This window comes from Mesitornis unicolor, unplaced genomic scaffold, assembly GCF_000695765.1.
Source record: "Mesitornis unicolor isolate BGI_N332 unplaced genomic scaffold, ASM69576v1 scaffold12356, whole genome shotgun sequence".
NCBI classification, from domain to species: Eukaryota; Metazoa; Chordata; class Aves; order Mesitornithiformes; family Mesitornithidae; genus Mesitornis; species Mesitornis unicolor.
This window is the reverse complement of record NW_010188956.1, coordinates 40350-56690: the sequence shown is the minus strand read 5'-3', so window position 1 is coordinate 56690 and position 16341 is coordinate 40350. Positions and strand designations below refer to the sequence as shown.

Genomic DNA, 16341 nt, shown 5'->3' with positions numbered 1-16341 from the left:
CGCAGCATTTGCTGTGGGGGTTTTCCCTCATACCAGAAATTGGGAGGAAGGCTCAGCCAGGGGGTTTTGGTTGGTGAGTGTCTGTCAAGTGCTGAGCTTGGGCAGGGGGAGGTTGAGGTTGAGGATCAGGACCGCCTGCTGCAGTGGCACCGGCTGCGAGTGCCCCCTTCCTCTGAGGGGGATCTTGGTTTGAAAACTGGGGCGAAACACCACAGTAAAACTGCCTGAGTATAAGGAGGGCAAGTGATCAAACCCATCTGCTGCTGGATCAATGTATTCTGACTCTTTTTTTAAAGTTTTTTAAAATTATTATTTCACTGAGCAAACTGAGTGATAAAAACAGATTTTCCCTTTGTGATTTTCATGCGCTTGGATGTTTCTGGAATGTTTGAATTGACTTTTCACTGAATCCTGCTCTCTCTATATGTGTATATATATCTATATGTAAAAATATTTCAGTCATAGCATGATTTCTTGTCATCATAGCATCACTAATACTTGGTTTATGCGCATGTTGTCCTCTGAGCTGAAGGTAACCTTGCAGTGCACACTCAGCGGAAGGAACCCATTTGTCATTGCTGTTTGAGCCACGTGTTCCTGTGTGAGGTGGTGGGGTTTTCTTCTTGGACTGTTGTTTCTGCTGTGCAAACCTGACTGATTAGCTGGCAAAGCTGCATCACATCAAGTTATGGTGTTTAGTTGCAATTGTGTTACTTTCAAATACAGTATTCCAGATTCTCAACTGCTCTTTAGTTTGGTCCAGCAAACGCTTTTAGCGAATCTAGTGTTTAATGTTATGAAAAGTCATTGAGATTACATATTTTAATGAGCAAGAGGGTTGAGCTGAAGCATGAGCGTGAGTTGGGCAGTTAGCATTAGAGCTGTATTTCTGGTATTCTAGACAGATTTCTTCTTAGCACTCAGTAGATATAGGTTACTGTTGTTATATACATCTGTTTCTGTGCCTGAACGTCACAGAAAATATATTTCTTATTAAGATTCAGTCACTCATGAGAGTGTGATTAGATGCTAATACGATAATTGAGTAAAAAAGTAGCCAGCCTGTTTTTAGTCATGATAAAAACATATTCCTTGCCCACCATGCAGCACTTTGCCAATGGTGCCTTCATTTGAAGCAATTTTTGAGCATAATACGTACCAACCTTACGAATGTTTGCCGCAGTCAGCGAGCCCTGTGGTGCCTGTCAGTGCTACGCTCTTATCCAAGTATGACGATTTAAGTCAAAATGCAGTGGGATTTTTCTTTACTTCTTGTGAAGAGCTTGTCTTGTTCACAATGTGACGAAATGTTACGGTACGGGAGCAAAAGTGTAATGCAGCATTTTCAGTTACGGCAAAATACAGTGACGAGACTGATAGCAGGTGCCCTGGTACAAAAGAATCTGATGATCTCTACAGGCATTAACTTGCCATTTATTTTATAGTTTCTTTACAGTAACCTTATTTTTTTCTTTCCAGGAAGAAGTTTACTGCAGAGCAGCATTCATATTTGAAGGCTGCTGCAAGAAAATATAAACCAGATGCAGTTGCTTTATTAATAAAAGCCAGTGTAAAATGTGTGTACTATATACAAGGGCACATATGATCATTGATCTTTGTGTACAACACCGTCTCAGCATCAGTGGGAAGTTGTACAGTGTCATGGCTTTGATCCAGGGCTTGCTGAAGTCAGTCGTGTCCTGCCATTGAGCTTGGACACTGAATTGAGCTGCTAATTCCTGGGAATTCTGAAACGTCACATGTTTTCTCACAAGTTCTTTTCTTTCTTTTTTTCCCTTTTAGGAAAACTCTCCTTTTTATTGCAATATGTGTAGCTGTTGGTGTTGCACAAGTATCCAAACAAGGTAAGAACACTTATTTTATAACGGGATCTTTATATAATCTGTTACTGGATTAAAAGAATAAATGGCTGTTGTTACTGGTGACCTTAGGTTCAGTTCCTTATTGGTGACTTAAAGAAAATACCAGCTACAGCATAATGAGAGCAAAAGTTTAAAGCAACCAGTTTGGAAAAGATGACCTTTTGAAAATTACTCAGATTTTCTGTCTGTGAAATTGCTTACATATTTAAGCAAGCCCTTCATAAAAGAGCAGCCTTGTACAGGGAAAAGGCTTTGCTTGTGTCTTCACTGCAAGTGGGTGTCCTTGGGGGTGGCAAGCCGTGACCGAGTTACCTTTGCACTTAGGGCTGTGCAAGCAAACCACTGCGTATAATAGAGGCTTAGTTGAGGCTGGCATCATTAAAGCAAAAAGTGAAGTTGTGTATTCATTTGGGTTTGCATTCAGATGCAGATGTTAGTGAGGAAATAGTGTTGTCTTGTGTTTAGTTTCTTTCTTGACCTGCCAGCTGTTATAACTGCACCAGATGTGCAGCTTGCACTGGAGCCTGCTGTGGGAATACTGGTGTTCCAGAGTGGTGGAGGCTGACACCACATTTATCCTTTATGTGCTGAGAGAGTGGCAGCATCGGCTCTCTGCCGTGTTCCTTCACTGTACAGGTGAAGCAAGAAATAGGTCTTCCTTGGCTGGTAAGTGTAAATACTCAGCCATTCAGTATTCACAAACAGCTGGGTTGCGTGGTCAAGACAAAACTCATTCCTGAAAACATTTTGCCAGAGCCCTCCAACATTATTCTCACCAGTGCCTTTTTCTTTCTCATCACTCCCTGTGATTAGCGAACTTGCTATTTTTCTCCAGGTTTGGTTTTTTTTTCTTTCTTTCGCTTTGTAGTTTTGCCTTCCATTCGTTGCTCGTTGTTTGCCTGGTAAGATTGGTTGGTTTTTCACGTTCAGCTCAATGGGGGACGTAGGCTTTCGTGGTGGTGGGGTTTTCCCAGATTTCTCTGGTAGCTGAGCCAGGCTCTCACCAGAAGAGGAGCAGCACCCATAGATGTGTGTGGCCTGCCCTGCTCGGGGTCTGCAGGGATGGAAAGGGAGAGGCTGTTTGCTCTTTCCCAGCGTAGCAGGGGCAGGTGAGGGGCACCAGGGACAGGTTTGTCCTCATCCCTCCAGCCCAACCTCCTCCTCTGCCAAGAACTAAACAGCTTATTTAACTCCTCATGTGCCTGAGAGCTGCTTTTCTTCAGGCGAGGGCTCTGAAGGCTGCAGGGCTGGGGAGCGGGTGCAGTCTGAAGCTTGTTGCTTCTTAGCCGAGAGCAGCTTCTTGTACAGAGCTTTGCAGAAATGGGGTAAAACCTCCAGTCTTGACCTGCTTGTATTTGATTTGTTTTCTGTCATCAGGTGGTGAAGGAGCTTTCCTACACTTTTGGTATTACTAGCATTTCTAGATAGCCATATAAGAAACCTTACTGAATGCAAGCACTCCTCTAACTGTGCACAGATCCCCTGCACAAGTTATACTTTTGTTAAGTGCTTGCTTCGGATCAAAATGATGCACTGAGCCTTGATGCAGCTTTCTGCCCGTGGATGAATTTGGTCCCTCATGCACTTTATTCGCAGGGTGTGTAAACAAGGTAGCAAGAAGCAGTTCAGAGAAACCTCATGGGGACAAAAAAGAGCAGCTCCAGGGTATCCTTCAGTCAAAGCACATAAGCTGCAGGGCAAGCACTATTCCATTTGCAGAGCTTAGAGTTCGTCCAGGAACAGGGTTGTCTGCCATTAGCAATATGTTAACACTTAAGTTGTTATTAAAACTTTCTTGGCAATTGTATTTTGAAAAAGAGAACATTCTGCCAAGTCTGAAGATGCTAGCGAGAGTAATTAACATTCCTTCTCTCCTCAGCTGATGTGGCAGCCTGTGCATGCTTTACCTGAGAAACTATGCCTTGTTCGTTTTGGCAGGCTGCTACGAGCTGTGTTCGGTGACATGTATGTAAAGATACAGCCCCGGCCTTTAGGAATCATGTTTTGAGTGTGGCTCAAGGACATACGGAGTCAATGTGTCTGGTTGGCTTTCCTGTGCCGGTCACTTGGCCTGGTGTCCAGGAGAGCGTTGGTTGCGGGCAGGTATCTTGATTGACCCAACTGCAGGTGAAGCATCACCCAGGAAATGGGCGACCTGATGAGTAATGGCTCTCTGTTCTGGTGGAGCTGAGTGGTGAGTGGCCCTTGTCTGTCCCTTGCCTATACTGGTAAAGGGAAAGCGAGTAATGTGTACAACTGAGATTACTGAAATGGAGAGAGCATCCCAAATACCCTGCCTTCAGAGCAGTCATGAGTGTGGAGGAACGTGGAAAATGAAGAGAGACTGAGCAGAACAGGAGTGTGGGATGATCCAACAGCCAAATCCCAACATCCCTCCCCAGTTATTTTTTTTTTGTATTGTTTTGTGCCACAAAAGGATCAGAAGACTTTGCCAAAGCCTGTGTCAGGTTTTCCCTCCCCTCATGATGCTGTAAGGTGGTGAATTTTCCGAATCCTCCCAGAAGGTGGAAGGAAAGCACTTGACACCAAAACCCCCAAACAGCTTTTCCTGCAAGAAGATGAGCCGCTGCAATTTGGGGGAACTAATGGGTTGAGTGAAGGGTAAGTGAAGACAGATGTTGTGCAGACATGGGTAAACACAGAAAACTGACTACTGATAGGTAAAGAAAATAGTGGTTGTCATGCTGGGAGGAAGAGTTGAGAGGATTGCCTGCTCCCAAAACCCTGTGTACTGCCAAGAGCTTCTGAAAGCCTTAAAATAAAATAAAAATACAGGTTGGATCAGAAATAAAATGACTGGCCAAAAAAGTTTGGAACAGCCTCTTGGCTTGACGGCGGGTTAACAGGCAGCAAGTCAGCGAGGAGTAATTAGTTGATACTTGATCTTTTGCTGTCATTTTTCACACAGCGTTGCTTTGTGTTTGGCTTTCTCAGGATCCGACATTGTTTGTTTGCAGGACGTGGAGGATGTGTATTATTTCTCGTCATGCTCTTAGATGTTACTCCTTTTTTTAATAAGTTGTCAAATGTCCTGTTTTCAGATCACAGCTGCCGAAGTTTTGGCAATTTTACTTGCAGTTCGAGGTCTAGCTGTGATACTTTTGAATGGCATTTTTGAATTGACTCTTTTAAGCCAGTTTAAGTTGGGTTTTTTTGTTTGTTTTATACTTCAGTTTATAATACTGTGGACAGATCACGTGCAGTGTTATTTTTAAATACGAATATATAATGACAAATATTTTAAAAATACAAGTACTTGCCAAATATTTCAGATTAGGATGTGGTATTTAGGCACGACCTTATTAGTGTTCTCCTCTGCGCAGTCAGCTGGGCCCAGTGAGCAGCGCCTCCAGCCTTGGGGTGTTATCTGCATGTGTAAGGCATTGCCCAGTGCTCAGGACCTGTGTTTCCTCTGATCTTCCACAAGGGCAGTGCAAGTCTGGCTTCCTCCTCTGTAACTGCGTGAGCGGGGTCCTGGGAAAGCGCGGTGGTTCTTTAGCAGATGCTTTGGGTTTCGAAGCTCTGCTATAACCTCTGTTATCAGTCTGACAAATAAAAATACAGCCACGGTAAATCAGTTGCTCTGAGGCAAAACATGTTGAGAAACTGGCGTACACATGACTTTCTGCAAGGATGTGCTTTCCCCGTGGCTCTGGCTGCGCTGGCTGCCCTCCAGGACAGTCTTGGCGTGCCTGCGGATCCCAAACATGACTAGAAACACTACAAGGTGTGTAACTAATTCTCAGGATGTACAGTGCGTTCAGGTTGATGCTTTTGGTTCCAATTTATAAACCACTCTCAAGGAAATCTCAGGCTCTTCTCATAACTTACCACTGAAACCGAGCCAACATCTGTCTATTCTTAAAGTTTGCTATGAATACATTCAGTAAACAGAGAAAGGAGAGACTGGGAAAGGAGACCTTTTTTCCACTAAAAGAATGAACATCCATTTGTTTCAGTTGCTCTTTGTTCTTAACATAGCACATAATCCTTAACTTTTCTTGGTTAATCCAAATTTTTGTTATGCCATTCAATAACTTTATTTACTTAATGTAAGCACAACGGGGATAATAAAAGTACCCTCAGCTAAATGCTATGGAAAGTGCCAGTCGCTTCCCAGTCAGGCTTATTAAATCAATGCAACTGATGGTAACTACAGTCATTTTAAATATAAGTGGTTCACTGGAGTTTGGGTGTAACCAGTCGTTTCAGTTTTGGGGAAAAAAGGACAGTATCATTATGCTTCTGTGCAGTGTTGTATATGAAAATGTCAATGTTCAGCTTCCCCTTGTGCAGAGATCTGGGATATTTACGTTACAGGGACCTTGAACTCCTGGTCCTACCTCCTGCTGAGATAAGGGTCAGTGCTGGAGTCAGGTCAGGTTGTTGGGTCCTGTCCAGTTGGGCTTTGAAAGTGTCCCAAGAACGGAGATTACACGCTGTCTCTGGCATCCTGGTCCAGCACTTAACTGCTTTTGCAGAGAATGCTTTTTCTCTGCGTGGAGCTTGAATTTCTTGTATTGCAGCTTGTGCCCGTTACTCTTCAGCTTTTTTTTCTGTTTTCCCTATAATCCCAATTCAGATCATGGACAATTGTAATTAGACTCCCCCAGACCTTACCACCTCCAGCCCAAGCAGGCGTAGTTCTTTTGTCTTTACTCATGTTATGTGTTTTACCCCTCGGTCTTGTTTTTTATTTCCGTGATTGCATTTTGTCTCAGTCTCTGCAGTATTCCTGTGGCCATTTCACAAACACCCAGACAAGCAGTTTTACCAGCCTGTACTACAAGTGTTGTCTTATTTTGCCACCTTTCGGGAAGGCTGCTGAGGGCACTTGTTTTAGCTCCTATTCAAGCCCTCCTAGTGTTTCTGTTTCAGCTGCATCGTAAGGCATCTAATGATGTCTTTATTTTCATCCTGAAGGAAGAAAGTGTGTATGCCCACTGACTCCAACATGCCTCAACCTGATGTAGGCAATACCTGCTGAATTTGGTCATCTTTGACCATTGATTTAACCTTTAGGAGGAAAGTGGCTTTGATTTCTTACCCCACATCAGATAGGATTTCAGTTTATCAGGAGGCTAGATAATTGTGTTTCTAACCATTAGATGAAGATGTTTAGCTGGGTAAAAGATGGAGATACTGTAAGGTCCAAGCTAAGGAAAGGGCTAAAGCCCAAAGCTCACATTTATAAGATACTAGAGAATCCAACAGTGACAACACCACTGCCCTTTCCACCCTGTAGGAGGATCTTCTGTGCAGACTCCTATGTGCCAAAGCCGTATCTATAGGGCATAAATCAGGACAGCTGGTTTCTCTCTCTTCTTAATATCCCGACATTTCTCCTCTTTGCTTGTTACCACCTCTGCTTTCTGCAGAGCTCACCCCATCCACGGCCCTAACAAGTGAACTGTGTGGAGGGAAAGGAGGTGGTGACACACTTTGCTGCATCTCCTCTTGGAAAGAGCTTTGTTTTCTTTTGGTCTGACTGATTTCGGCACAGATACGTACGATCAAGGGCAGTCCCACTGGGAGAACAATTCCCTTTGAAGCCAGTCCTGTAACGGCACAGGGCCTTTGTTGGCGGGAGGAGGAAGCACAGCAATTTTTCCTGGTACCAGTTGCTTTACCTTTGCAGTGTATGGTAGCTCCTCAGCGAGGCTTTCTTTTTAATTGTGCTTTGAGCCAGTGACTGCCTTTTGGTGCTCCGCTGTGGTGTTACCGTGCTAGTGAATAGCTTGTCCCTTCTTAGGCACAAAGCAACCTTCTACCCAAGTTGTTTCATTTAAACTTCTCAGAAAAAACATCGTTTTATTGCAGAAGGTTTTTGCAGAAGAAAAACGTTACAGTTTTAAAAAAAAAATCATCTGCTCAAAGAGCAGGCAGAATTTGCCAAATAAATAAGGAACTAACAAAGTGTTCATTGACTGCTGTGGAAAGGTCGATGACAGCAAATGAGGATTCTTCAGTTTGGTAAAAGTAACCTACAACGTACATTATATGGCCCTTTCTGTGGGTGGTTTGTTTGGGTGAGGTTTTTTTAAGACGGAAATTTTGTTCTGGCTTCAATTATATTTGTTTGATTCATGTGAAAGATTGCTGTGCCTTATGCTGGGGATTTGGTGGCCTTGCTGTGTGCAGTATATATAGTCTGGGAAGTATGTATTTGTTAGGGTGCTGTGTGTACTTTTGTTTATATGGATCTGAGTTTATGAGCTTGTAAACGAACTGTTGTTCCTTTTCATCATTGCCTGTGTTTCTTCTTGCAGCAATAGATGTTCTTCACCAACTAGGCTTTGTGAAAGATGCTCAACAGCCTTCAGAGACGACAGCGCCCTCAACGTCATCTCCGCTACCTCAGGGTGTTCGTCTGACCGTATCGGGAGCTGTACTAACCAGCGATGCCCATATTGAGTCCCCCGTCACTCAAGTCATACCATCAAACCTGGGGCATCAGTTCACCATATTGGTTGGGTTGTACTCTTACAGAGTAAATAATGCTTTCCTTTTCAGTATTAGGAGCAGAAGTAGACTGCAGTTTGGTGTCCAGCTGCTACCGAGAAAGGTAGCGGTGTACACTGGAGGGAAGCAGTCCGTGTACTTTGATTACAGTGTTCATAATGAACAGTGGCATTCCTTTGCCATTGACATTAGAGACAAGACTGTCTCGCTGTTTGCTGAGTGCGGAAAGAAGTGCTATAGCAGGGAAGTACTTTCTGAAGTGGAGACCTTTGATTTGGATGGTTTATTTACCCTGGGAAGGATGAACTCTCACTCTGTCAGCTTTGAAGGCGTTATATGTCAGCTAGATATTATTCCCTCTGCAGAAGCCTCTGCAAACTACTGTAAATATGTGAAACAGCAGTGTCGCCAGGCTGAAACCTATCGATCCCTGCTAGGAGCTCCACGTGTGTTAGATGGGATGGATGTTTTTTCAATGATGATGACTGATGAGAAAAACGAGTCAGAAAACGTATCAGCTTATAGAAGGAAAGAAACATCAAACGTTCCTGTTAGTAATGTTGCTCAGATTCATTTTCTCTCAGAACCCTTGGAGTCAAGAAATGTCTCTGCATCGGAGTTTCCAGAGGCCAAACCTCTGCTGCTGGAAGCTTGGCCTGAAACAGAACTCCAGGAGAACGTCAGTCTTTCTCTTCATCAGCAGGAGGCGAGCAAAGAAGGAAATGTGACTACAAACCCCACAGGATCATATCCAAATGCTTTAGATAATACCACAGATGATGCAGGCAGACAAAGCGAGCCTCCTCTGGTCTCTTCTGTAAAAGAGAGTAAAGCTAAAAGCAAGGGAATGGACAAAGCAAAGCAGCGTTCAGATGACCCAAGCAAAAAGCTGCAAGTCTTAAACACAACCCTGTACAGCTTGTCTGCTGACCTCTCTCTGGATAATCAGCCTGGTCCAGGGCAGGAAGGTGCACTTGATGCTGATGAGATTTATCACACAGCAAACAGTTATGACATTGGTGTTGATAATTATGCCTATGACTATGAAGATCTTGACAAAATGTTTGAATTGGGAAGTGTCAGAGGTCCAAAGGGGGAAACTGGACCTCCTGTAAGTTATCTTTACTGCTCTTTTTACTATAATGCAGCAACATTTAACAGGGCCTTTGAAAGAAAATTTTTAAACCACAGCATGGAGTAAATAATTCCACTTGCTCTTTTTTTGTGTGTGTGTATGCGTGTATTTGTGTGGTTATTACTGGAAAGCAATTTGATATCAATAGATATTTCAACGTGCCTATAAATCTATTGTGTGTACTCTTTCAGCACTGAAATACCTTAGGTCATCAGCAACCAAGAACTTACTTAAAAGTTCAGGTTTTACTCTAACCAGGAACCAGATGCAAAGGGATTGTTACACAATTGAAAAATGTGTTAACAAGTAATTCACGTGAGTCCAGGGGTGTGCTTTTGCTTAATCTTCTCTGAATGTGCAGTTAGTCTTGTTTTATTCTCTTTTTGTCCCTTATGATAGTACTCATGGGGATGTATCACTGAGGATAAAGCTGTCATCAACATGAGGTTAATGTCCATTTTTGGAGCTTAGGGTATTTAGCAACAGACATTTAGTAATGAAAGCTAATGGAAGCTTTTAATTTTAGTACATGGCTTGTATGTTGTGACTTCGATGAGTTACAACCAAGAAAGCTGAATCTGTTCTATTCCCATGGCACAGAAATGGCTGCTGCTGCTGCTGTCGGTTGTTTGTATTACTACAGCTCCAAGCAAAAGCATGGGTTTTGGGTTTTTTTCCTAGACACAGACACTACCATGGAGTGTCAGAGATGACGGCAGATTTGGAGAGTTCAGAGATGTCTGTGTTACCATTTTCTATGCCTGTCTTACAGACTGAGGACACAGAAGTTTTCCTTCCCTAGGAAGGCAGTTAGAGCCAACCTGGCAGTGGGTATAGTCTGTAGCAGTGAATATGAAGCATTTGTACTGAAGTCTTTGGATGGGTCAGGATCTAAATAACATACCCGAGGTCTTAGAGGTCTGTGGCAGAGCGGGGCAGTTTAATGCAGACCTCTGTGGGCACTAGTTTGGCTGAAGGGGGGACAGTGACATCCCCTTGAGACGGAGACAAAGCTGAAGCGTTGTGCACCCATAGGGGTCAATGCCAAAGGGAGAAGAGGGCTCTGCGTGGCCTGGTCCACACAAGCGTTTGTAGGCAGTTGTGTGCCATGGAGGGACCTGCCACTGTCCCTGGCCTCAGGCTTGGTTTGCTCTCTCAGTCTAGTTATACCCATGTAGAAAAGATCAGAGATAATCCAGTTTTCGTCTGTGTGGCTCTAACGTTTTAATACATGAGTATCCACAGAATCTTATCAGTGGGGAGCCTTAAAAAGCAACACTGAGGAGCTTGCAAAGTTCCCTTGCAGCAAAAAATCCTGATGAGGCATGAAACCCTCCTTTCTTTTTTTTTTTTCTTTCATTATGTTGTGGTTGGTTTGAACCTTCTTTCAAGATTTCAATACAGAAATAATGTTCGTTCTATTGGAATTGACAGGCAAGAACTAGCTTTTGTGGTTCTTAAACTCCTTAGCTTCATTTTAGCTTTTAATCATCTACCAGAACTGATTCTTGCCTTGTATAATTAGGCCCCTTGTATTCCATGATCCCACAGCTGTGGAATTCACCCATCGTTGCAAAGCAGGGTTCCAGAATTCAGGCTTTCACTTATAGGTAGCATATGGAAAAGTGCACCTATTTCTTCAAAACTATGAAGACCCTGATTAAAATTCTAGCAGTTTCAATGGCCAAAATCCCCTACAAAATATAAAGCGAGTTTAAAGTGGAACAGCGTGGTCTCCTGAACCACTGGTTTAGAGGGAAAGCTGCTCCATTCATCTGATTATATCACTGTATGAAGATTTAAAAACATAATAAATCTCTAAATCTGTGTATTTGTAATTGTTTAACTTTTTAAAACTGATATTCTTCATTGCACAGTCCCAGAGCAGTTTGCAGTAACATGGTACATAGTCTCACACTGGTAGAAGGAGGAGTTGATTTAGATTACTTGCTGGTAGGTAATTGCATCTGTAGGCCCATCTCCACAGTGATCTGGCTTCCCCTGAAAAATGAGCTAGGAATTTGTTTCCTCTGTTGGAAAATCTTTGTGGATTATGAAGATGCTCAGCCAGGAGGTGATACGGTTGAAGCCCAAAAAGTGGTGTTCCTTGGTCTGTCAAGTTGGTTAGAAGCAGTCTGGAGGTATTGCCGGGAGGAACTGGCAATGCAAGCCCTGCATTAGGGAGAATTGAGTCTTGGATGGGATGCTCTAATTCCAACCAAGAGGTATAAGGGTAAGAACCCTGAAAGAAAGCAGTTCAAACATCCTAAATGTGGTGCTAAGTGGACAGCAGTGAAGGCAGCATCAGCAGAGATGTCACTCTTGGCTTATTTCTCAGTTGCACAGAATTGTTTGCTGAGGCTCTCCTAGCCACAGGGGATCTGCAGGGCAGTTAATCACTCATGCATTTCAGCTGTGCAGGTAACCCTCACGTTTCCTTACCCAGGCTGAGAAATCTAGATCAGTATCTGCTGATGCTGATAAAGACTTAGTAGCAGAAAGATAATGTTAATCTTAAATATTTAAACATTTAATTCACCTGAAACTGATGCAGGTGTGTGTGGGGGGGTGTGTGTGTGTGTATAGTCCTGTGATGTTGATGGTGTTGCTTTGACTGTTGTAGGAATTCTTGATGAAGAGAAGGACTTCCACAGCTGTAAAGCAAGGAGGTTAATCACACACAAGTGAATGCCTGATTTAGGGCATTTGGAAAGAGAAGTGTGCAGGCTTTTTATAATTTCCAGTGAAATGCAAATGAAGCAAGAACAAAATATAAGCGGACATTCGTGTTTGGTAGGACCCTTAATAATTAAATGAGTATCTGTATGAAGTAGTGTGCTTTAAAAAGGTAGACAAAGCATGATAGGAGGAGGTAGAAGAATTCTGAGTGACAAAATCAGAATTCCAGATGGTCTAAAACCGATGGGATGAAACTTAGTGCAAGAGTAGAGAAACTAGAAGTACAAATAGAGGAGAGGAGAGTCATTGGTTCGGCAGTCAGACGAGGGTGGTGCAGTGATGTTACAGGGCACTATATAAATGCATCTTGCCACTGTGATGCATTACCAGGACTGATGAGTGTCACAGACAGGCTGGTTTTCGGTTGGTTCGGCTCTGCTGAGGCTGCGTTTTGGACAAGTTTGGGATGTGAGCCTTAAAAAGGATGTCGACAGACTGGAATAGATTGCGGAAGGTGACGCTGTTATAGAAAATGTGATTCTGAACAAAAATTAAAACAAAAGTGCGTTTAATAATGAAAGTAAGGGACAAACGTTACAGTTCTGCAAAGGGTGAGCTAATAAAGATACCTTTTACCTGTTCACAGAAAGTATGGTGAGACAGAGTAGGAAGTTTTTACACAAAGTCACTGGTTTTTTGTTGTAATTAAAAAGCCAGATCTAAAAAAATACAGTAACACTTTTAATTGCTTCAGATTTGTTTAATTACTGTTTCCAGTAGTTGAAGGAGAAGCTATTCAAAGAAATGACTGATTCCTTGGTTCAAGACAGATTGGCTCACTCTGAGAAGCCGAGTTCTGTGGCTTACATGGATGCCTAAGAGGCATAAATAGCTTCCTAGGTAGCATAAAACTGTCGTGCTGGTTTGAAGTTGTAGTTGCTTTCGGAGCAGCACATAGGGTGGGTGAACCTCTTACAACAAGTCAGAAAAGCATTTCCAGGGAGGCTTACGTGTGCTCTGCTAGGTCTGCTGTCAGCAGAAATGTCGCTTGGCTTGCAGGAGGTTGGGAAGTAAGGGTTAAGGAGAGCTCTTGTTACTGCTTTAATCAAACACCTGGATTGCTGGTGCTAATTGCTAATTACCGTTGACTGGAGACCTCATCTGCAGCGGCTGACTTTGTTTCAGAAAGCCTTGAGAAAGCCTTACTCATGTCTGGCTGCTTGGTTCAAAATGTGTTTTACTGCTTGTTTGAGGGGTTGCTGAGGACTTGGTTGTGATGCTGTAATTACGTTTTCTTCTTTTTTTCTTTTCAGCTGAAGAGAGATAATAACACATGAATTAGAGGAATCAAAGTGAGGATGTTGGGGTTTTTTTTGGTTTTTGCTTTGTTTGGGTTTTGGTTTGGGTTTTGGGGTCTTTTTTTGGGTTTTTGGGGTTTTTTGGAGTCTTTTTGCAAAGGAAGCAGGTACTATTTAAAAATAAATAAGAATTTACATAGGGAAAATTAGAGAGGAGATACCACAAAGCCTGCTGCTTCAGCAGTGGCAGAGTGGGAGCTCTCTGCTGTTTTAGGTACGTTTTTGGCCCTGGACAAAAATTCCAAGAGCTTTCCACGTGTCTGCTGCATTTTTGTTGTTATTGAACATGGGGTCTTTTTACTTGAGAAAACCATGAGGATGCTAGTGAGCATTTATGCTATCCTTGCAAACAGCAAACCTCCCATGCTGACTGTATGGCGTGTTATGGTTTGGCCTAAGGACCAGGGCTGTGACACAGCTTTGTCTTTTCTAAATTCCGCAGGGAGGGCAGTGCAGGGTGTGGGTTTCAGCATGACTTCGTGCACTATGTATGAACATACAAATATTCCCAGCTATAAACAGGCGGTTGCACTACATTTAGACTCCTAAGATGATGATGATCAATCGGAGAAGAGTTGTTTTTTCTTTTCTTCCTCAGAACAAGTGGTTTTTTCCATAATCATCCAAAGTGGTCTGTATTGTGGCCAAGTGAATGTAATTGGGTTGACAATGCCTGAAGTCTGTAATCAGCAGTCTCCTCTCCAGGTGATATCATCTTTCCAAGGAAAAAGAAATCACTTCCACAAAACTTTGATGCAACTTTTGTCTTGATAAAATGCTTCATTGGTTGCTAATAGAACCCCAAAGGGTGCTTGTCTTTTTTCCCCTTCTCTTCCCCTACCCCTCCACTTTTTTGCAAAGCCTGCAAGTTGCCCATTGGAGTCACAGAATCACAGAATCACAGACCGTCAGGGGACCTCCAAAGCTCATCCAGTCCAATCCCCCTGCCAGAGCAGCAACATGCAGATGAGGTTACACAGGAAGGCGTCCAGGCGGGTTTTGAATGTCTGCAGAGAAGGAGACTCCACAACCTCTCTGGGCAGCCTGTAACCCAGTCACCATGGTTGCCCTTCTGATGATTTCCCTAGTGTCCCTGCCAGCTTTCAGCAGTATTTTTTGGCGATGGTCAGTGTGGTAGTCAGTGTTTTGTGTTTTGCCTTGTGCCTCAGCTGAGAGGCTGTAGTATAAAGTGAACACAGAGGTGCGAGGAAGCCTGGTGAAAGAGCAAACCAAATCCCTTCCTATCGCCTCCTTCAAGTCTTTCTTGCCGCCCATCTTCCTCTGTGCTGGGAGTACCTGGTTTCTGTGAGAGGTGGGATTCACTGTGCTGGTGTTTGGATGGGGGTTGAATTCACCCATAAGAATAACCCATGCCTCCTTAGGACTCAAGTGTGAGAGGTGAACCGTAATATAAATTAGTGCAGATTTGGGTCTGGAGCTGTCATTTGTATTTGAGTACAATGAAGTGGATCCTGGGGTTTTCAGTGTGAACAGCATTGATATCCAGAACAGGAAAGACTTCTGTGGTCAGAACAACTGGATGTACAGAGGGTCGTACAGGGTACTCTGATATTCTTATAGTGACTAATAATCTAATTTGTTTGCAAAAGATACATCTGGTTACTCATTAACATTTTTCAAAAATCTGCATTTTTCCTTAAAGAGAATTCTATTCATTGTATACGAGGGTGGACATGCTACCAGTTGTTATTATCAGAAGCTTTTAGTAGGAAACTCAACAATCATTTGTCCACATTTATGTTCTTCTGTTTCATGTCTGTCTTTTCTCTGAGGTGCCGTCTCCTTTGTTCACAGTTACCCCTAATGACTTTTCTAAAATGTGTTTGGCATGACAGCATACTTATTAAAAGGGCTTAATTATTCTCTGTTCTTTGTTTTGAAATACACTGCACTTGCTTGTTTCTAATCCTTAAACTGATCTCTTTTTCCTTTAATACAAATACACTGAAGTGAAAGTTACTATCTACATTGTTAGCTCCAATTTCTCTGACATAAGAGGCTTTCTAAGCAGAAATCTGATTGAAAGCCAGATTAAAAACACACGTGCTTGTAGTTTGGGTATTGATTTTCAAGTTGAGAAGGTCTGCACAAGCAGAAAGTCATCAGTTAAAAGAGCTGGTCTGATTCAGACTTGTGATATGGTCCTTGTGTTGGGTTTTAGCCTCAATTGTTGTGATTTTTTTTATCACCAGGGTCCTCCAGGTCCTCCAGGTTTACCTGGTCCGTCAGGAAAGAGAGGTCCTCGGGTGAGTAAAGCAGCTTTGTTCTTCTCTGGCTCCACGCAGGTCACCAATAATCAATCTGGAGTTTGCATTGCTTTGTTTTTCTCAGCTTTATTCATCTGCTTAATGTTTAGCAGATAGGTTAAAGTAAGGCAGAGCGAACAGGGTTTTTCCTGCTGTGAGCCTCCAGCACAGTGAATTCCATGTATGGGTGCATACACAGAGCATTGTTACGTTTGTACCTAGCTTTTGCTGCTCACAAAATTAACTTTCAAGATTTTCCATGCTGCTCCCATCTGCTGCGATCTAAGGTCGTGTTCGCTTGTTTTTGGAGTGAGGGGGAGTGAGCAGTGCATGCCAGGGCCACAGAGGAGCAGGCAGTGGATGCAGAATTAACCACTGCAAGACAGAGGGGGAAAAAAGCACTCCTAAATAACCTGGTTTAGTCTCCTGTGTTACAGCAGCTTGATAAAAGGGGCGATAGATATCAGGGTATTCTGCCCGATAAATGAGCTACAGCGGCAAACGCTGATTTATTTTGTGACTGAGCGCACCCCAAC

The 16341-nt window shown here is 43.0% G+C and overlaps 1 protein-coding gene across 1 annotated transcript in view; it reads left to right on the top strand.

The window, feature by feature from the left end:
• Nucleotides 1-1117: 1117 nt before the first annotated feature.
• Nucleotides 1118-16341, top strand: part of LOC104541771 (collagen alpha-1(XXIV) chain-like) — a gene marked incomplete at its 3' end in the record, with an annotated part of 55145 nt that continues 39921 nt past the window's right edge. The window contains exons 1-4 of the mRNA XM_010185906.1: nt 1118-1227; nt 1804-1865; nt 8174-9477; nt 15752-15805. Of these exons, the coding sequence (XP_010184208.1) occupies nt 1118-1227; nt 1804-1865; nt 8174-9477; nt 15752-15805 (1530 nt within the window). The remainder of the gene's footprint in view (nt 1228-1803; nt 1866-8173; nt 9478-15751; nt 15806-16341) is intronic.